We start from the raw sequence: 22,725 nt of genomic DNA on the forward strand, positions 1-22,725 counted from the left end.
GGGGTATTTTCTAGAATTCAAGGACTCTCCCCCAAGGGGAAGGTTCCACATTTCTCGTTTGTCTTCAGACCAGACAAAGAAACAGGCATTCTTACGCTGTGTCGAAGATCTTCTAAAGATGGGAGTGATACACCCAGTTCCAATTGCAGAACAAGGACTGGGATTTTACTCAAACCTGTTTGTAGTTCCCAAAAAGGAAGGAACTTTCATGCCAATCCTGGATCTAAAAATTATAAACAAATTCCTCAGAGTTCCATCTTTCAAAATGGAAACCATTCGGACAATCTTGCCGATGATCCAGGAAGGTCAATATATGACTACGTGGATCTAAAGGATGCGTACCTACATATTCCTATCCACAAAGATCATCATTAGTTCCTAAGGTTCGCCTTTCTGGACACGCATTACCAGTTCGTGGCCCTTCCTTTCAGGTTGGCCACCGCTCCCAGAATTTTCACAAAGGTGCTAGGGTCCCTTCTAGCGGTACTAAGACCGCGGGGCATTGCAGTAGCACCTTACCTAGACGACATCTTAATACAGGCGTCGTCTTTTCACAGAGCCAAGGCTCATACGGACATTGTTCTGGCCTTTCTAAGGTCTCACGGTGGAAGGTGAACGTAGAAAAAAGTTCTCTGTCCCCGCTCACAAGGGTTCCCTTCCTGGGAACACTAATAGACTCGGTAGAAATGAAAATCTTTCTGACAGAGGTCAGGAAGTCAAAGCTTTTGAATACTTGCCGAGTTCTTCATTCCATTCCTCGGCCTTCTGTGGCTCAGTGCATGAGGTAATTGGCTTGATGGTTGCGGCAATGGACGTAGTCCCTTTTGCCCGAATTCATCTAAGACCACTGCAACTGTGCATGCTCAAACAGTGGAATGGGGATTATGCAGATTTCTCTCCTCAAATACAAATGGACCAGAAAACCAGAGACTCTCTTCTCTGGTGGTTGTCTCAGGATCACCTGTCCCAGGGAATGAGTTTCCGCAGACCGGAGTGGATCATTGTCACGACCAATGCCAGTCTGTTAGGCTGGGGTGCGGTCTGGGACTCCCTGAAAGCTCAGGGTCTATGGTCTCGGGAAGAATCTCTTCTCCCGATAAACATTTTGGAACTGAGAGCGATATTCAATACGCTCCAGGCGTGGCCTCAACTAGCGGAGGCCAAATTTATCAGATTCCAGTCGGACAACATCACGACTGTAGCGTACATCAATCATCAGGGGGGAACAAAGAGTTCCCTAGCGATGAAGGAAGTAACCAAGATCATCAATTGGGCGGAGGATCACTCCTGCCATCTATCTGCAATTCACATCCCAGGAGTAGACAACTGGGAGGCGGATTTTCTGAGTCGTCAGACTTTCCATCCGGGGGAGTGGGAACTCCACCCGGAGGTTTTTGCTCAGCTGACCCAGCTATGGGGCATTCCAGAATTGGATCTGATGGCGTCCCGTCAGAACACCAAACTTCCCCTTTACGGATCCAGATCCATGGATCCCAAGGCGGCATTGATAGATGCTTTAGTAGCGCCTTAGTCATTCAGTCTAGCTTATGTCTTTCCACCGTTTCCTCTTCTCCCTCGGCTAGTAGCCAGAATCAAACAGGAGAAGGCTTCTGTAATTCTGATAGCGCCTGCGTGGCCACGCAGGACTTGGTATACAGACCTAGTGGACATGTCATCGGTTCCATCATGGAGACTGCCATCGAGGCAGGATCTTCTAATTCAAGATCCATTCAAGCATCCAAATCTAGTTTCTCTGCAACTGACTGCTTGGAGATTGAACGCTTAATTCTAGCTAAGCATGGGTTCTCTGAATCAGTGATAGATACTCTGATCCAGGCCAGAAAGCCTGTCACCAGGAAAATTTACCATAAGATATGGCGGAAATATCTTTGTTGGTGTGAATCCAAGGGTTACTCCTGGAGTAAGGTTAGGATTCCATGGATATTGGGGGGTAGTTATCAAGCGTCAACCTCAAATACGCTGGAATTCCGCAGCGTATTTGTGGCGAGGCTGATACGCCTTAGTTATCAAAGGCTCGAGACCGGCAAAAGTAGAATTTTGTGACGTAAGCATCGATCCGCCGGACTCCGTCCGACACAGATCGATTCTTACGTCACTCCAGATGTTCCGCACACAAGTGCGGCACATTCTCACTACTTTTGCTAGTTATCAAAAAACTAGCAGGTACGCTCGGCACTTTTACGGCCCAGCGTACCTGGTTTTCAATCCGCCACCCCTGGAGGCGGCGGATCCCATAGGAATCAATGGGAGTCTGACCATAGCGAAAGTACAAGTTCGCTGCTGACAGACATCCCATTGATTCCTATGGGAGCTGTCTACACCTAACACCCTAACATGTACCCCGAGTCTAAACACCACTAATCTGCCCCCCCCTACACCGCCGCAACTAAATAAAGTTATTACCCCCTAAACCGCCGCTCCCGGAGCCCACCGCAAGCTACTCTATACCTATTAACCCCTAAACCGCCGCTCCCGGAGCCCACCGCAAGCTACTCTATACCTAATAACCCCTAAACCGCCGCTCCCGGAGCCCACCGCAACTATAATAAATGTATTAACCCCTAAACTGCTGCTCCATGAACCCGCCGCAACCTATATTAAATGTATTAACCCCTATCCTGCCCCCCCCTACACCGTCGCCACCTATAATAAATGTATTAACCCCTAATCTGCCCCCCCTACACCGTCGCCACCTATAATAAATTTATTAACCCCTATCCTGCCCCCCACTACGCCGCCGCCACTGTAATAAAATTATTAACCCCTAAACCTAAGTCTAACCCTAACGCCCCCCTAACTTAAATATTAATTAAATAAATCTAAATAAATTAACTCTTATTAACTAAATGAATCCTATTTAAAACTAAATACTTACCTTTAAAATAAACCCTAATATAGCTACAATATAAATAATAATTATATTCTAGCTATCTTAGGATTTATATTTATTTTACAGGTAACTTTCAATTTATTTTAACCATGTACAATAACTATTAAATAGTTATTAACTATTTAATAGCTTACCTAGCTAAAATAAAGAGAAATGTACCTGTGAAATAAATCCTAACCTAAGTTACAATTACACCTAACACTACACTATACTTTAATAAATTATTCCTATTTAAAAATAAATACTTACCTGTAAAATAAACCCTAAGATAGCTACAATATAATTAATAATTATATTATAGCTATCTTAGGATTTATATTTATTTTACAGGTAACTTTGTATTTATTTTAGCTAGTTAGAATAGTTATTAAATAGTTATTAACTATTTAATAACTACCTAGCTAAAAGAAATACAAAATTACCTGTAAAATAAATCCTAACCTAAGTTACAATTAAACCTAATACTACACTATCATTAAATTAACTAAATAAACTACCTACAAATAACTACAATGAAATACAATTACATAAACTAACTAAAGTACAAAAAATAAAAAAAGCTAAGTTACAAAAAATAAAAAAATAAGTTACAAACATGTTAAAAATATTACAACAATTTTAAGCTACTTACACCTAATCTAAGCCCCCTAATAAAATAACAAACCCCCCAAAATAAAAAAATGCCCTACCCTATTCTAAATTAAATAAATTTCAAAGCTCTTTTACCTTACCAGCCCTTAAAAGGGCCATTTGTGGGGGCATGCCCCAAAGAAAACAGCTCTTTTGCCTGTAAAAGAAAAATACAACCCCCCCCAACATTAAAACCCACCACCCACATACCCCTAATCTAACCCAAACCCCCCTTACAAAAACCTAACACTAATCCCCTGAAGATCATCCTACCTTGAGTCGTCTTCACTCAGCCGAGCCACCGATGGAACTGAAGAGGACATCCGGAGCGGAAGAAGTTAATCCTCCAAGCGGCGCTGAAGAAATCTTCCATCCGATGAAGTCATCATCCAGGCGGCGCTGAAGAAGTCTTCGATCCGGCCGATGTCATCTTCAAAGAGGCGCTGAAGAGGTCTTCTATCCGGGCGAAGTCATCTTCCAAGCCGGGTCTTGAATCTTCCTTCCGCCGACGCGGAACCACCTTCTTCACCGACGGACTACGACGAATGACGGCTCCTTTAAGGGACGTCATCCAAGATGGCGTCCCCTCAATTCCGATTGTCTGATAGGATTCTATCAGCCATTCGGAATTAAGGTAGGAAAAATCTGATTGGCTGATGGAATCAGCCAATCAGATTGAGCTCGCATTCTATTGGCTGTTCCGATTATTTTTTGTACTTTAGTTAGTTTATGTAATTGTATTTAATTGTAGTTATTTGTAGGTAGTTTATTTAATTAATTTAATGATAGTGTAGTATTAGGTTTAATTGTAACTTAAGTTAGGATTTATTTTACAGGTAATTTTGTATTTCTTTTAGCTAGGTAGTTATTAAATAGTTAATAACTATTTAATAACTATTCTAACTAGCTAAAATAAATACAAAGTTACCTGTAAAATAAATATAAATCCTAAGATAGCTATAATATAATTATTAATTATATTGTAGCTATCTTAGGGCTTATTTTACAGGTAAGTATTTATTTTTAAATAGGAATAATTTATTAAAGTATAGTGTAGTGTTAGGTGTAATTGTAACTTAGGTTAGGATTTATTTCACAGGTACATTTCTCTTTATTTTAGCTAGGTAAGCTATTAAATAGTTAATAACTATTTAATAGTTATTGTACATGGTTAAAATAAATTGAAAGTTACCTGTAAAATAAATATAAATCCTAAGATAGCTAGAATATAATTATTATTTATATTGTAGCTATATTAGGGTTTATTTTAAAGGTAAGTATTTAGTTTTAAATAGGATTCATTTAGTTAATAAGAGTTAATTTATTTAGATTTATTTAATTAATATTTAAGTTAGGGGGGCGTTAGGGTTAGGGTTAGACTTAGGTTTAGGGGTTAATATTTTTATTACAGTGGCGGCGGCGTAGTGGGGGGCAGGATAGGGGTTAATAAATTTATTATAGGTGGCGACGGTGTAGGGGGGGCAGATTAGGGGTTAATAAATTTATTATAGGTGGCGACGGTGTAGGGGGGGCAGGATAGGGGTTAATAGGTTTAATATAGGTTGCGGCGGGTTCATGGAGCGGCGGTTTAGGGGTTAAACTATTTATTTAGTTGCGGAGAGGTGCGGGATCAGCAGGATAGGGGTTAATAATTTTATAATAGAGGGCGACGGTGTAGGGGGGGCAGGATAGGGGTTAATAATTTTATAATAGAGGGCGACGGTGTAGGGGGGGCAGGATAGGGGTTACTAGGTATACTGTAGGTGGCAGCGGTGTCCGGGAGCGGCGGTTTAGGGGTTAATACATTTATAAGAGTTGCGGCAGGGTCTAGGAGCGGCGGTTTAGGGGTTAATACATTTATAAGAGTTGCGGCGGGGTCTAGGAGCGGCGGTTTAGGGGTTAGTAACTTTATTTAGTTGCGGGGGGCTCCGGGGGCGCCGGTATAGGGATAGAACAGTGTAGTTTAGTGTGAGTGCTTAGTGACAGGCTAGCAATAAAGCTGGGAAAAAGCCGAAGGGCAGCGAGATCTGATGAGTGATAACTGTCACAGTCCGCTGCTCATCGCCCCGCGGCTTTTTGACAGCTTTATTTGATAACTTAGGCGTATTTTTTCAGGTCCGCGGCGGCGAAGGTAGGCGAGCTTAGGCGGGCATATTGGGCCGGCGAAGTCAGAAAAGTAGACGGCTTGATAACTACCCCCCTTAGTCTTTTCTCCAAGAAGGATTGGAGAAAGGTTTGTCAGCTAGTTCCTTAAAGGGACAGATATCTGCTCTGTCTATCCTGTTACACAAGCGTCTGGCAGCTGTACCAGACGTTCAGGCGTTTGCGCAGGCCTTAGTTAGAATCAAGCCTGTTTACAAACCAGTGGCTCCTCCATGGAGTCTAAACTTAGTTCTTTCAGTTCTTCAAGGGGTTCCGTTTGAACCTTTACATTCCATAGATATTATGTTATTATCTTGGAAAGTTTTGTTTTTGGTAGCTATTTCTTCTGCTAGAAGAGTTTCTGAATTGTCTGCTTTGCAGTGTAATTCACCCTATCTGGTGTTCCATGCAGATAAGGTTGTTTTGCGTACCAAACCTGGTTTCCTTCCAAAAGTGGTTTCTAATAAGAATATTAACCAGGAAATTATTGTTCCTTCTCTGTGTCCTAATCCAGTTTCTAAGAAGGAACGACTGTTACACAATCTTGATGTGGTTCGGGCCTTAAAATTCTATTTAAAGGCAACTAAAGATTTCAGACAAACATCATCTTTGTTTTTTGTCTATTCTGGTAAGAGAAGAGATCAGAAGGCGACTGCTACCTCTCTTTCCTTCTGGCTGAAAAGCATCATCCGATTGGCTTATGAGACTGCTGGACAGCAGCCTCCTGAACGAATTACAGCTCATTCCACTAGGGCTGTGGCTTCCACATGGGCTTTCAAGAATGAGGCTTCTGTTGAACAGATTTGTAGGGCAGCGACTTGGTCTTCACTGCATACATTTGCCAAATTTTACAAATTCGATACTTTTGCTTCTTCGGAGGCTTTTTTTGGGAGAAAGGTTTTGCAAGCAGTGGTGCCTTCCGTTTAGGTTACCTGACTTGTTCCCTCCCTTCATCCGTGTCCTAAAGCTTTGGTATTGGTATCCCACAAGTAAGGATGAATCCGTGGACTGGATACACCATGTAAGAGAAAACAGAATTTATGCTTACCTGATAAATTACTTTCTCTTACGGTGTATCCAGTCCACGGCCTGCCCTGGCAATTAAGTCAGGTTCAAATTTATTTTTGTAAAACTACAGTCACCACTGCACCCTATAATTTCTCCTTTTTCTCCTAACCGTTGGTCGAATGACTGGGGGGGGCGGAGCCTGAGGGGAGCTATATGGACAGCTCTGCTGTGTGCTCTCTTTGCCACTTCCTGTAGGGATTGAGAATATCCCACAAGTAAGGATGAATCCGTGGACTGGATACACCGTAAGAGAAAGTAATTTATCAGGTAAGCATAAATTCTGTTTTTTGTCTTCTAGGTTCTGTAGACATTGCACTTAAAGAGGGATTAGCTGCAATTTCTGGGGACATTTTATATCCTTGGGATAGGATATTTTCTGGTAGGGTGCAGGCACTGGTCATGTGATAGGAGACTAGGGGGCCTATTTATTAATGTGCGAGCGGACATGATCCGATATTGTGAACTGCTGGTGCAACGCCGCCTTCTGCAGATTCGCGGCCAATTGGCTGCCAGCAGGGGTGTCAATCAACCTGATCATATTGGATCGGGTTGATTTTCGGTGTTGTCTGTTTGCCTCCTCAGAGCAGACGGACAGGTTATGGAGCAGCGGTCTTTAGACCGCTGCTTCATAACTTGTGTTTCTGGCAACCCTTCAGGCTCGCCAGAAACACGCGGCTTCAAGCTCCATACGGAGCTTGATAAATATGCCCCTAAAGGGTTAATGGCAGTTTTTAACCTTTATTTCATTGTGGCTCATTATTGGAAGTATGTTTTGTGTTTTTTTCAAATACACACTCTTGCAGGGAGTAACGGTTTTATTTCACTTTTAAAATTGAGTGAATATGCCTTTAATATCCTCCTCATGAGATGTGGGTATGTTTGGTGTTTAGACTGCAAGACACGGATTCAAGCTGCTGAGGCGGTTTTTCGATACACACGCTTTCATTTTTAGCTGCGCAATTGTGTCAGCTGGATGGTCATGTGACTCGCTCTTCCGCTTTTAGTTATAAGCAGAGCAGCGTCTTTTCCGACATTGCAAGCTTCCCTTGGTCGGCAGGAGGTCTGTGTCGTCTTCTGTACTTTGGGAATCCTAGTCTGGAGGTCAGGTGATACACCTCAGTCAAAGCTGAGGTGTAGAGGTCTCTGTTAGTTTTGCTTTTTTTAGCGTATTTAATGCTCTAAAACGCTTGAGAAAAATTGATCTTTTCTTTTTAAAGAGACAGTATTAAAGTATTAAAAAAAAAGTTTTTTTTTTTTTTTTCTATTTTTTATTTGGCTGATATATGGACATAGAGCAAGACTCTGTGTCTTTTACTAAATACTTGCTATGTCTAGATGCACAATTTGTTATGCCCATGCAAATCTGTTCTGCATGCTTAACCACAACTCTTGAGAATAAAAATAGATTGTTGCCCTCTGAGCCTAATGTCTCTGTCAGGGTTTTTTCCCTGTTGTGTTTGCCATGTGCTGCTGGCAGCCATTTTACTCACCTCTCTTCCTGACTATGGTGCATTGTGGGGATGCTGCTCAATTTCTGCACTTCCTTTTATTGCCAGACTGGTGTGCATCATCCATGTGAGACAGGATGCAGTCTCAGAATTGTGATATCATCCCTTATTATTTAAAGGGCCTCTGTTCAGTATGCTTTGCCTTTGCGTTGTCTCAGACCTGTTTGTGAGAGTTCCTGTGTATTACCTGGCTGCCTGACGTCCATCCTGGTTCCTGATCCCTGGCTTGTTCCTGACTCTGCTGTTTTCCTTGTTCCTGATTCCGGCTCGTCTGACTATTCGCTTTGGCTCCTGGCTCGGCTCGTCTGACTACCAGCTCTGGTTTTGATTCCTGGGTTGTTATTTGACTTGTGGACTTTTTATTATTTTTTGCTATTAATAAAGGTGTGATTATTTTTGCACTTCTCGTCTCAGTCTGATTCCTGGCACCCTGACAGTCTCCCAGGATGATGCTGTTCAGGCAATGCCACAGCTTTCTCCTCAAACGTCCCAAGCCTCAATGGCGTCACATGCAGTGCCCTGCGGTTCCTCCCAGCCTCCTGGATGAGTTTATTTGCCTGCAGATTTTGCTGTACAGATATCTTCTGCTGTGTCTGTGGCATTATCTGCTTTTCCTATGCTGGGAAAACGCAAGAGGATAATTAGACATTCAGATAGTAAGGTTTCTGTTCCACCTACTGCTACGCAGTTTGCCCTCCCTCATAAGTCTGATGAGAAGGATACGTCGGTAGCCTCTGAGTGTGAAATCTCAGATTCAAACAGTATAATTCCTTCATCTGATACTGAAGAAGTAAACTTCAGATTTAAGCTTGATGAACACCTTGGTGTACTGTTAAAGGAGGTATTGGCTACTTTTGACAACTCCGATACTTCTGTCATTGTCAACCCTAAGAAGTCTAGTAAATTTAATAAATACTTTTAGTGTGACAGAGATTATTTCACAGGAATGGGAGAAGCCAGAGATACTTTTCTCCCTGTCTCCCGTCTTTAATTTTGTTTCCTGTTGCTGACTCCATTTAAAGATTCATGGCACACAGTGCCTAAAGTAGAAGGGGCTATTTCTACTCTGGCTAAGAGAACTACTATCCCTATAGAGGATAGCTGCTCCTTTAAGGATCCCATGGACAAAAAGCTGGAGGCTTATTTGAAAAAGATGTATGTTCATCAAGGTCTTCAATGGCAACCTGCAGTTTGTTTTGCCATAGTAGCAAGTGCGGCATCTTATTGGTGCAACGCCTTTTCTGAATCAATTTTAGTAGAGACTCCATTGGAGGAGATCCAAGATAGGATTAAGGCTCTCAAACTAGCCAATTACTTTATTTCTGATGCTAACATGCAAGTTATTAGACTGGGAGCCAAGATGTCTGGCTTCACTGTCTTAGCCCGCAGGGCTTTGTGGCTAAAATATTGGTTAGCTGATGTTACCTCCAAGTCCAAGCTTCTGGCACTTCCTTACAAGGGTAAGACCTTGTTTGGACCTGGTCTGGCAGAAATAATTTCTGATATTACGGGTGGAAAAGGGTCTTTTCTACCACAAGAAAAGAAGAACAGACCTAAAGGACGTCAAAGTAATTTTTGTTCCTTTCGTAATTGCAAAGGTTAAAAGTCTTCCTCTCCCTCTTTCAAGCAGGAACAGTCCAAGTCTTCTTGGAAGCCCAATCAATCTTGGAATAAGGGGGAGCAATCAAAGAAACCCTCAGCCCCCGAAAGTGAGACATTCCCTGTTTTGTCAAGCGTGGATACAAGATGTCTCAGATCCTTGGGCTGTAGACATAGTATCTCAGGGTTACAAAATAGAATTCAAAACTTTCCCTCCCAGATGCAGATTCCTCCTCTCAAGATTATTTGCAGACCAGGTAAAAAGAGAGGCATTCTTGAACTGCGTTCAGGACCTTTCCTCTCTGGGAGTGATTGTTCCAGTTCCAGTAAGGGAACATGGTCTAGGATTCTATTCAAATCTGTTTGTGGTTCCCAAAAAAGAGGGAACCTTTTCAACCCATTTTAGACCTAAAGTGTCTCAACAAGTTTTTCAGGGTACAAAAAACTGTTTTTTCAGGGTACCATCCTTCAAAATGGAAACCATTCGTTCCATTCTTCCTTTGGTCCAAGAGGGTCAATTCATGACAACCATAGACCTGAAGGATGTGTATCTTCATGTTCCTATCCACAGGGATCATCACAAGTTCCTGAGATTCGCCTTTCTACAAACACTTTCAGTTTGTGGCTCTTCTGTTTGGCCTTGTCACAGCTCCCAGAATTTTCTCAAAGGTTCTGGGGGCTCTCTTGGCAGTGATCAGGTCTCGGGGAATTGCAGTGGCACACTACCTGGACGACATATTTGTTCAGGCGCCATCTTTTCAACAAGAAAACTCTCATACAGAGATCTTGTTGTCTTTTATATGTTCCCACGGATGGAAAGTGAATCTGGAGAAGAGTTCCCTTGTTCCAGCTACAAGGGTGGTTTTCTTAGGAACCATAATAGAATCCCTATCTATGAAAATGTTTCTGACAGAGGTCAGAAAATATAAGATTCTTTCCTCTTGGCTCTCTCTTCAGTCTACTGTTTGGCCAAAAGTAGCTCAATGTATGGAGGCAATTGGTCTGATGGTCGCTTCTATGGACATCATTCCCTTTGCTTGATTTTATTTGAGAGCTCTGCAGCTATGCATGGTCAGACAATGGTACGGAGACCATTTGGATCTGTCTCGGAGGATAGATCTAGACCAGTCGACAAGAGACTCTCTCCTGTGGTGGCTTGCTCAGGAGCATCTGTCTAAGGGCACATGCTTCCGGATATCTTCCTGGGTGATAGTGACCACGGACGCCAGCCTGCTAGGCTGGGGAGCAGTCTGAGACTCGTTAAAGGCTCAGGGACTATGGATTCGGGAGGAGTCTGCTCTCCCAATAAACATCTTGGAGTTGAGAGTGATTTACAATGCTCTGATGGCTTGGCCTCAATTGTCCTTAGCCTGATTTATCTGATTCCAGTCAGACAACATCACCTCAGTGGCTTACATCAACCACCAGGGAGGAACTCAGCGGTCCTTAGCCATGAAGGAGGTGGCTTGGATTATTCAGTGGGTGGAAGCTCACAATTGTTGTCTTTCTGCCATCCACATTCCAGGAGTGGACAACTAGGATGCAGATTTCCTGAGCAGACAGACTTTTCATCCCGGGGAGTGGGCTCTCCATCCGGAGGTGTTCTCCAGGTTAACCCTCAAGTTGGGGGTGCCGGAGTTGGATCTGATGGTGTCTCGGCAGAACACCAAGCTTCCAAGGTATGGTTCAAGGTCAAGAGATCCTCAGGCCGCTCTGATAGATGCTTTGGCGGTTCCTTGGGTTTTCGGTCTAGCATACATGTTTCCTCCATTTGTGCTCCTTCCACGAGTCATTGCTTGCATCAAATAGTAATTCTAATAGCTCCTGCATGACCTCGCAGGATCTGGTATACAGATCTAGTGAAGATGTCATCTCTGCTACCTTGGAGTGCCTCTGAGGAAGGACCTTCTAACTCATGGTCTATTCCTCCATCCAAATCTCGTTTCTCTGAAGCTGACTGCTTGGAGATTGAACACTTAGTTCTGGCTAAGCGTGGGTTTTCTGAGTCGGGCATCGAGACCATGCTACAGGCTTGCAAGCCTGTTACTCGTAAAATTTACCATAAGGTATGGCGTAAATACCTTTATTGGTGTGAATCCAAAGGCTACTCTTGGAGTAGGGTCAGGATTCCTAGGATTTTGTCCTTTCTCCAGGAAGGTCTGGAGAAAATGTTGTCAGTCAGTTCTCTGAAAGGTCAGATTTCTGCTTTATCCATTCTTTTACTTAAGCGTCTGGCAGATGTGCCAGATGTTCAATCTTTATGTCAGGCCCTGGTCAGAAACAGGCTTGTGTTTAAACCTGTTGCTCCTCCTTGGAGCCTTAACCTTGTTCTTAAAGTTTTGCAGCAGGTTCCGTTTGAGCCAATGCATTCTATAGATATTAAGCTGTTATCTTGGAAGGTTTTGTTTCTTACTGCTATCTTTTCTGCTCGCAGAGATTCGGAACTCTTGGCTTTGCAGTGTGATTCGTCTTACCTTATCTTTCATGCAGATAAGGCGGTTCTTCGTACTAAATTGGGTTTTCTTCCGAAAGTGGTTTCGCCAGTCTTTTGCCCTGTTTGTTTGTTTCTCAGGAAAGTGTAAGGGTCAGAAGGCTACCGCTACTTCTCTTTCCCTCTGGTTGAGAAGTATAATTCGTTTTGCTTATGAGACTGCTGGTCAGCCTCCTGAGAGAATTACAGCTCATTCCACTAGGGCTGTCTCCTCTTCTTGGGCTTTCAAAAATTAAGCTTCTGTGGAACAGATTTGCAAGGCTGCAAAGTGGTCCTATTTGCATACTTTTTCTAAATTTTACAAATTTGATACTTTTGCCTCGGCTGAGGCCTCCTTTGGGAGAAATTGGTTCTGCAAGAGGTGGTGCTTTCTGTTTAGGTCTGCTTCTCTTGTTCTCCCTCCCTTTTTATTCCGTGTCCTCTAGCTTGGGTATTGGTTCCCACTAGTAATTGGAATGACGTCATGGACTCTCCATATCTTAGGAAAGAAAACAAAATGTATGCTTACCTGATAAATTTATTTTTTTCCGGATATGGAGAGTCCACGATCCCACCCTTAATTAAGACAGTTATTTTAGACTAAACCTCAGGCACCTCTACACCTTTGTGTTATTCCTTTTTCCATTTCCCTTCAGTCAAATGACTGGGGATTATGGGTAGGGGAGTGACACTTAACAGCTTTGTTGTGGTGCTCTTTGTCTCCTCCTGCTGGCCAAGAGTGATATTCCCACTAGTAATTGGAATGAAGTTGTGCACTCTCTATATCCGGAAAGAAAGAAATTGATCAAGTAAGCATACATTTTGTTTTTAATTGATTTATTTCTTCAGTTTTGGTACAATTTTACTTTTCTTTGGTTCCCTTTTTTCTTTCAGTTTTTGAAGAAGTGGGGAACTAAATAAGCGATGTAACACAATATGTGTGCTTAGCCATTTCTTATAATTTTTTGTACATATTGTTCTTATCTTTAGTGCGCTTATTTTCTATATGTTACAATTGTTTTGTTTAAGCAATAGTATTTAGGACTCACTACTAGTTTTATAAGCACATAATCCGATTATTGGCCTGGATTCCAGGCTTACATTTAATGTTTTTCTGCTCTGCGAAAATGATCAAAAATTCAAACCAATGACCCAATTATCTAAAAAGATGCAAAAACATGTAGGCATCACATTGTGTAATCAGTATAAACTAAAAGAGATTCAGTGATTGCATGTTTATACTAACAAAAGAAGCAGAACTCCTTGTGCTGATAGAAACAGGCTGAGCTATTGGCAGTGGACCAGCTCACTATAACTCATAAACAAACGCCATCTATCCCAGTAGCTGAGAAACAGGACTCATAACAAAGCGACACGCACTCTCTTCCTATTAAAAGCACAAAATAAAAGTGTAAACCTCACCAATAATGTCCAACAATTGAAATACGTTTCTCAGCGATATAAATACCGTTTTAACTGGCATATAACTTACACATTTGATCAGCTTTACAAAGTAATCAACATCCAATCCCATGATGCTATATAAAATTTAAAACACCATTCTGGAGATTTAACTCACACCACCTGTAATACACAGGGTCCTGTACCCCAAACTCAGTTACCACCTATATTAAAAAACTTTGACTTGGCTTTTTCTGAGGGTTCTGAGGTTGAAATCTCCTCTGAGGACCCTGAACCAGCAACTGAGCCAGAGACCGATTACAAGTTTAGATTTAGGGGTAGATTTAACAAGCAGCGGATGCTGCAATCTACCCCCATAGTTTCCAGATCGTTGGAAACAGGAGTTAAGAAGCAGCGGGCGTAAGACCACTGCTCCTTAACTCGTCCGCCACCTCTGATGTAGAAGACAGCAATCAGCCCGATTGGATACGATCGGGTTGATTGTCACTCTCTGCTAGCGGCCGATTGGCTGCAAATCTGTAGGGAGCGTTATTGCACAAGCATTTCACACGAAATGCTTGTGCAATGATAAATGCCAAAAGCGTATGTTGTTGACATTTATCGATGTGCGTCGGACATGATAATTCGGCCACTTAAAGTAGGCCATATCCACTTTCTGCTTCAGGAGGTTTTGAATACTTTAGAACTATCAGAACCAATTCCAGAGGATTCCAAGACTGTAAATAAGTTGAATCAGGAATTTAAATCTCTGCTCAAAGTGCCTAAGGCCTTTGAAGCCCCAGACTTGGTTACAGAATATATAGCCAAAGAACAGGAAAAAATAGGGATTCATTATGCACCTTCAAAATTTCAGAAAATAATTTAACAGCCTGGGAAGTAGTCCCTAAGGTTGATGGAGCTATTTCCACTTTAGCTAGACGCACTACTATTCCTATGGAGGATAGTTCTTCCTTTAGGGTTCCAATGGACCGCAAATCCTTGCTAAGAAAATTATTTTTCAATCAGCTCTTCAACTTAGACCTGCAGTAGCAATCGCCTGTGTGACCGCTCTGGCGTACTTCTAGTGTGATTCTCTTTCTCAGAAGGTTTCTGATCAATCTTCTAAGGATATTCATAACTGCAATAAAGTCCTTAAAGGGTCACTAAACACTAAATACATGCTACATAAAATTATGCATTCAAAGAAAAGATTAGTCCAAGAATAACATGTAGATGTATTTTTTAAAGTTTCATTAACTATTTAAATATTGACAAAATAAGTGTAAAGTTTTAATGTTTATAACACATTGGGAGCTGCCATGTTGTAACTTAGGTTACCTTCTCTGCTGTGGCCAGTTATGGACAGCTATAAATAAGTCACTAGAGTGTGTGGAATATAACAGTGTCCTGCACTTCCTTTTCTAACAGGAACTGAAAAGCTCACAATTTCAGAATGGAATTACAGGAAAAGGGGACAAAATAAATAATAAAAGTATATTGCAGACTTCTTTTTATATATGCAATTTATAATGATATATTACCATCTCAAAGTGTTTAATGTCCCTTTAAAATAGTTAATGGTTTAATTTGTGATGCAATATGTCTATTGCTGTTTTATTAAAGTGAAAGTAAATTTGGTCCCATTTGAACAAAGTACTGCATTGCCTAAGTCTATAATAAGCAAATCGCTATTTTTATTTCTAATAAATCTATTGATTTATGCATTTTTTTAATTACATTCTCGTTATACCGTTCTCCTGCTGACTCCTCCCATCTTCTACTTCCTATTTTTTACAGTGTTTACGTATAGAGCGGTCCCACCCGCTCTATATGTATCAGAGAAGCGCGTTCACATGGACCATTTATATTGCGCATGTGCGAATCGCTGATTCCAAACTCGATGCGCATGCAATTTTAACTTCAACAAGTCTCCAAAGTGCATGCGTGTATTTAGTTGTTTTTTTTTCCAGTTAAAACGGACAGAGGCACTTACATAGTAATCCGTGGGCAATGCGTTGCGCCTCAATGTATCAAATAGGGACTCAAAGCAGATGACGTTTCTGCTCAGTCCCAAATGTTCTGCGCATGCGTGAAAAGGGCGCGTGCATTGTAGAAAAAAGTAAAGATCAACGATTTACCGCATGCGCAGATGCCACAATAGGCCGATGACGTCGCTTCACGGCCGCCTAACGGCCAGTATTTCAGTTGGCTCAAATAAGAACGTGACCAGGAAGTAATATGCAGCCAAAAAAAACGGGTTGCATTTATCGACGATAAAATTCAGATTTTATTTCAGGTAAAACTTAATTTGCGAACAAGTAATACAAATTTGATGACTGAAAGTCCTATTGATTTTAAACATAATATGTTATAACGGTGAGCAACAGAGGAAACTTTACTTTCAATTTAAGGAGAGCTTTATGGCTTAAATCTTGGTCAGCTGAAATGGTCTCAAAGGGGTATATTTATTAATGTGCAAGCGGACATGATACAATGTAGCGTATCATGTCCGCCGCACAACGATAAATGCTGACAGCATACACTGTCGGCATTTATCATTGCACCAGCAGTTCTTGTGAACTGCTGGTGCAATGCCACCCCCTGCAGATTTGCGGCCAATCAGCCGCTAGCAGGGGCTGTCAATCAACCCAATCGTATTCGATCGAGTTGATTTCTGTCCGCGGCCTCAGAGCAGGCGGACAAGTTATGGAGCAGCAGTGTTTAGACCGCTGCTTCATAAGTTCTGTTTCCGGCGAGCCTGAAGGCTTGCCGGAAACAAGGGGCATCAAGCTCCGTACGGAGCTTGATAAATCGGCCCCTAAGAATAGACTATTGTCGGTCCCTTTTGAGGGGAAGATGGTTTTTCGATCAGAATTGGTTTTTATTATAAAAACAAACAGAAGCTGGAAGTTTACCTTCATACTTACATTACAGTCCTCCAAGACAACTAGACTTCACTGTTACCACTTGCCAAACCATTCTTGCTGGCATACTTCACTTCAGACCACTCTCTTTTACACAGCTCTGGGATACAACCCAATAAATTTTCCAACACACTCATGCTCCTCAGGAGTACCCACTGGAGATGATGCTATGTCCTCCCTAACATGCCCTCTCAACATGCTTGTATTGTTCAAAAGGCTGCCCTATACTTTCCTATGAAAGGCTAATCGTAGCTTAGTCTGTACAGCAAGACTCAGCACACTATTTTATAGCATTTTGCCTGGTGAAAGCTTTATTAAACTGGCAATACTGAAGCATTTCTTTCCGACCTGCCAATCTTAAGAACATTGGGCCCCTAGGCTGTTGAGGGGGCTAATTATAAATTAATCATTATTGAAGTTTTTCACCTTTATATCACTCTGTTACTTTTTTAACCAAAACGGTATCATCACCTTACATTTTTAACCCATTTTCTATCTGATCTTTAAAATGTCCAGTCCCTTAAACAGGATCCATTAAGAGGCCATACACTTACCCTCCATTTTAATAATGTCACTTATGTAAAATTATATAAGAAATTGTGAAGCAGTGTTTGTTTTGTATTATCACTATGATATAATTCAAGGCAAACGCTATCCATAAGCTTAAGTAATTTCTGTAAGTTAAGTTAATGGTTTACTAATTCTCCTGACTTTATCAGGTTACTTAAACAAATCACCTCTATAAAGTCCAGTGTCTCGAGTCACAAAGAGCAGTCATTCTAGCTTTCCCTCATTGACAGCCGCTTGCCATCAACATGAAAGGTTTCCTTGCTCTCATTCTTTGCTGTGCCTTCTTGGCAAGCAGTGAAGCTAAGGTCTTCACAAAATGTGAGCTGGCCAAGGTCCTGAAAACTGCTGGTCTCGATGGATACTACGGGTACAGCCTGGCCAACTGTAAGTAGCAATCTGGTCACTGTCTGTTGAATATGTCTAGGATGTCATAAAAAGGTTGGTAGTATAAAAATCTATATGGTTGGGTCACCAGTTTGATCAAACCTTTTCATTGCTATAAGATTTCAAGAAACTCTGTGGACTTCTGTACATTTTAATTTCTCTTTGTTTTAACACAATTTACATATGTTAACAATGCCTGTAATGTTAATGAAATAAGGATCCTATATAACATGACATTTTCAGGACGGTTGTTCTAGCTATCCAATTTTACTTTAAATATATAATTCAAGCACTTTGTTTTGGGTAAACTTATTGTGCTAGTAATCACTTTGTCTGAGTTTTGTGCCTCTGAGAGAAACGGAGGCCGGTGTTGTGTGATGTTTGTAAGTATTCTCCTTTTGACCTCAGCTTCCTCTTTTGTCACAGGGATGTGTATGGCTTATTATGAGAGCCGTTACACAACCAATGCTAAGTACGACAATGGCTGGAGCCGGGACTATGGAGTTTTCCAGATCAACAGCTACTGGTGGTGTAATGATGGCATAACCTCCGGAACAAAGAACGCTTGTAGCATAAGCTGCAGTAGTAAGTATATAGAGTGTGTGTATATGTCTGTGTATATATATATATATGTATATACACACCGCTGTATATATATATATATATATATATATATATATATATATATACAGGTGGCCCTCGGTTTACAACGGTTCAATTTACACCGTTTCAGAATAACAACCTTTTTTTCCAGTCATGTGACTGCTATTGAAAAGCATTGAGAAGCAGTGCATTGATTAAAATAGCCAGTAGGTGGAGCTGTCCGCTTGTGTTGCAGCAAAGCCAAGCAAGCTGAAATTAATCAGTTTAACCAGACCTGAGCTATCGAGCAGATTTCAAAGGAACAATATCTTCCTGTCTATAAATCAGTCCAGATTGGAATGCATAAAAAGAACTGTTTGCAGATAAATGCAAGTGAAGTCTGTGTTGTGTGATTATTTTATTAGGTTTATAATGCTGTTTAGCAATTTTTTTTGTTCATTTAACTTAGTTTAATTATATATTCTGTGTTGTGTGATTATTTTATTAGGATTATAATGCTGTTTAGCATTTAAAGTCTTCATTTCAAAGCTTTAAAAATAATGTATTAGGTGTTACTTATGACAATTTTGAGAGGGGCCTGGAACCTAACTCCCTCACTTCCCATTGACTTACTGGGAAACTGGGTTTCAATTTACAACGGTTTCGATTTACAACCATTCCTTCTGGAACCTATCCCCGGCGTAAACTGAGGGCTACCTGTATATATATATATATATATATATATATATATATATATATATATATATATATATATATATAGTATTTTACAGAAGATCAGCATATATATATGTAACATTTCTACTAAAAGCAAGAACATCTGGTTGTGGCAAATTTTTCCTTAAAATACTTTCTACATTAACCATTATAGAAAATATTGACTATTCATAGCTATTATATAATGTATTGTCCTTTCATACCTGCGCTTCCTTAAAAACACTGTAGGTTCCTTTTCACTTAATTTTTTCCCCTTAATTCATTAACAGTTTTCTCTTCTTGTACAAGGTTTAATGAATGACGACATCAGTGATGACATTGTTTGCGCCAAACGTGTGGTTAGAGATCCCAACGGCATGGGAGCCTGGTAAGCATTCTGTTAAAGATGCGGATCAATACAGTGCGCTATTGGACAATAAGATCTGAAAAAAATAACTATAGTATCTTAAAGTATTAAAGATACAAACACAGAAACAAGTGAACATAGTCTTTTGCAGTCTAAGTAACCACTCTAATTTTTCACTCAGACAAATAAAATTTAGAACATGTTACAAATAATTGTATTACTTTATATCTTCATCTTGCATATTGCCCTTTCTTCCTTATACAATCATGATGATTTCTTGTAATTTTAAGATTTTTTTTATTTTCGGTAACACCTTTTTCTGTCTTTTGCTAATAATTATTCTTTATTTGTAGGGTCGCTTGGAACAATTACTGCAAGAATGCGGACGTTAGCAGCTTTGTTAGCGGATGTGCTCTTTAAAGAGATCAGAACACCTTTCCTGTGATTACACTATTCAGATTGGACACAATTAAGCTTGTGTTTTAGGATTGCTTAAAGTCTTTCATGCAATAAATAATGGGAATTAATATACAAAACATATCTGCAGACTCTTATTTCTATGTCAGGATGGTCTGTGTGATGATAGTGATTTGTGTATGCTCTAAAGCATGGGTCTGCAACCTTGGCTCTTCAGATGTTTTAGAACTACATTTCCTATGATGCTTAGGCAGCTTAAAGACACTTAAGCATCATGGGAAATGTAGTTCTAAAACAACTGGAGAGCCAAGGTTGCTGACCCCTGCAGCCAGCTTTTAAACTTTGACAGTAGTATATGGGGTAGATTTATTATTAGTCGAGCAGACATGATTCGCTGTAACTAATCATGTTTGCTCGACCTCGATAAATGCTGACAGCATACGCTGTTGGCTTTTTACATTGCACAAGCATTTCACTAGATACCCTGTCACTAAACACTGCCACTATACTAAAATGTTTAACCCCTATCCCGCCTACCGGACCCCGCCGCAACTAAATAAAAGTATTAACCCCTATCCCGCTGCTCCCGGACCCCGCCGCAACTAAATAAAGTTATTAACCCCCATCCTGCTGCTCCCGGAGCCCACCGCAACTTTAATAAAGTTATTAAACCCTTATCACGCCGCTCCCAGAGCCCACCGCAACTTTAATAAAGTTATTAACCCCTATCCCGCCGCTCCCAGAGCCCACCGCAACTCTAATAAAGTTATTAACCCCTATCCCGCTGCTCCCGGACCCCTCCACAACTAAATAAATGTATTAACCCCTAAACCTCTGGCCTCCCACATCATGACGCCCCTTGCTCACTGGTGGCCAATCGGCCGGTAGCAGAGGCTGTCAATCATCCCAAACCCGATTATTTCAACCTGCCACGACAAGTTAAGGAGCGAGCCTGAAACGATGGGGCTCCGAAGCAGCATCCACTGCTTAATAAATGGAGACCTATGACTTTACATGTGACAGTTAAATGATCGTGCTAAGGCTTTTGTTCTTTGGTTTATAGTTGTATAGACTCCATACAATTTAATCTTATTTTCTTTTCTAAGATATGGTTACTATATATTACTAGTGGGATATCAATCCTGGCCAGCAGGAGGAGGCAAAGAGCACCACAGCCAAGCTGTTAAAGGGACATTAACCCAATTTTTTTTCTTTTATGATTTAGAAAGAGCATGCAATTTTAAACAACTTTCTAATTTACTTTTATTATCTAATTTGCTTAATTCTCTTGATGTAATTTGCTGAAAAGCATATCTAGATAGGATCAGAAGCTCCTGATTGGTGGCTGCACATAGATGCCTTGTGTGATTGGCTCACCCATGTGCATTGCTATTTCTTAAACAAAGGATATCTAAGGAATGAAGCAAATTAGATAATAGAAGTAAATTGGAATGTTGTTTAAAATTGTATTCTCAATCTGATTAAAGATTATTTTTTTTTTAATGTCCCTTTAAGTGTCACTCCCCCTTATCCATTACCCCCAGTCATTCTCTTTTCCTCTGTCGATGGAGGAGGTGAAGTTTTGGTGTCTGAAGAAAACTGGAATATTTTCGCTGCAAGCAAGAATTTTGGGTCTAGCCGTACTCCACATTAGTCTCTTCAGTATGGCAGTGGTGGCTTTAAAGCAGTTAAGAACTTGTAAGGTGGGCCTTGCTGCGTTTTCCTAACATATTTGCTCCCCATGGTATAGAAAGTCAGTGAAGGTTTACTCTGTTCTTTCTTTTTTCCACAGGTCTCTGTGAGGAGTATGTGTCCTCTCATACCGGGTGAGCTGTCCTCCTGCCGGACAGCTAGATGCAGGTAAGTGCTTTTCTGTCTTCTGAGTAGGAGACTAGCACTTTAAAGATTCCCTGCAGCTTTAAGGGACAAACGGATCCTAAGTAGGATTGATTGTGGCAGAATGCAGGCACTGTTATTGTATGTGATAAGAGACTGTATGGGTTAAACCTTCTTATAGTTATGAGGGTATTAACCTCTTTTTAGTTGGCTCACTTTTTCTCTGTGGAGAATCGTTATGTAAGGGGTTAAATTATTTTTGATTCAGGGATCCATTGCGCAGGAGTAGATTCACTATGCATTTTTACTATATCCTTTCAGTAACAGCAGCTGGGGGGGTGGGCTTAGTCTGAGCGGGCTGTTTTTTCCTGCGTGCTTTATGCTCTCAGTGTTATTGCAGTAGTTTTCCCTGCGGGTCACATGATCGGCTTCCTTCCTCTCCTAACGATCAGAGCAGTTTCGGCACTTTCATGTCGACTTTTGTGCGGCAGCGATCAGAATTCAGCTTATACTCCTTGGAAGTGGAGAGGCAGAACATTGTGCGATCTGTGTTCTTATCGCAGAAACTGAAGGGTCTCTGCAGAAAGAACGGCAGTGGCTGTTAAAATTATTTTTTGCCTGCACTTTTAATTTCTGCCTGCGGGTGTCACTGTTCCGTTCTATCTCAATGTAAATATTTGCTGTTCAATTTCTTCTCACTTCCTGAGCTTCAGTGCGGTACAGGGAAACAGCACATTGCAGAAAAGGTAAGTCAAGTCAGGGCTTAACAAATGTATTCTAGGAGTAAAGGAGCCAACCAAAATACTTAGCAGACAGATTTTTTTTTTGTTCTTTAATAAATGTGTGTGTATATGGTGTCTGTGTGTATGGTGTGAGTATATGTTGTGTGTGGGTGTGTGTATATGTCGTGTGTATGTGTGTATGTATGGTGTGTGTATGTGTGTATATGTTGTGTATGTGGTGTGTGTGTATATGGTGTGTGTGTGTATGTATATGTGTAGTTTGTGTGTGTGTGTGTGTATATATATGGTTTGTGGGTGTGTATATGGTGTGTGTGTATATATGTTGTGTGTGTGTGTATATGGTGTGTGTGTGCATATGGTGTGTTTGGGTGTATAGTGTGTGTGTGTGTATATATGGTGTGTGGGTGTATATATGTTGTGTGTGTGTGTATATGGTGTGTGTGTGTATATGGTGTGTGT

The 22,725-nt window shown here is 41.0% G+C and overlaps 1 protein-coding gene across 1 annotated transcript; it reads left to right on the forward strand.

Annotated features, from left to right (window-relative positions):
• The first annotated feature begins 17,468 nt into the window (after positions 1-17,468).
• LOC128642677 (lysozyme C-1-like) lies at positions 17,469-19,690 on the forward strand. Its single transcript, XM_053695458.1, has 4 exons — positions 17,469-17,607; positions 18,034-18,192; positions 19,213-19,291; positions 19,624-19,690. Exons 1-4 carry the CDS (start codon positions 17,469-17,471, stop codon positions 19,688-19,690), a joined length of 444 nt encoding a protein of 147 aa, XP_053551433.1.
• The last annotated feature ends 3,035 nt before the right edge of the window (positions 19,691-22,725 follow it).

Source organism: Bombina bombina, chromosome 12, assembly GCF_027579735.1.
Source record: "Bombina bombina isolate aBomBom1 chromosome 12, aBomBom1.pri, whole genome shotgun sequence".
NCBI classification, from domain to species: Eukaryota; Metazoa; Chordata; class Amphibia; order Anura; family Bombinatoridae; genus Bombina; species Bombina bombina.

Excerpts from the sequence above, each read along its gene's own strand:
- LOC128642677 (XM_053695458.1), top strand. The coding sequence starts at position 17,469 with ATGAAAGGTTTCCTTGCTCTCATTCTTTGCTGTGCCTTCTTGGCAAGC. Across the intron at positions 18,193-19,212 it reads TTGTAGCATAAGCTGCAGTA|GTTTAATGAATGACGACATC; the intron begins GTAAGTATATAG and ends TTCTTGTACAAG. Across the intron at positions 19,292-19,623 it reads CCCAACGGCATGGGAGCCTG|GGTCGCTTGGAACAATTACT; the intron begins GTAAGCATTCTG and ends CTTTATTTGTAG.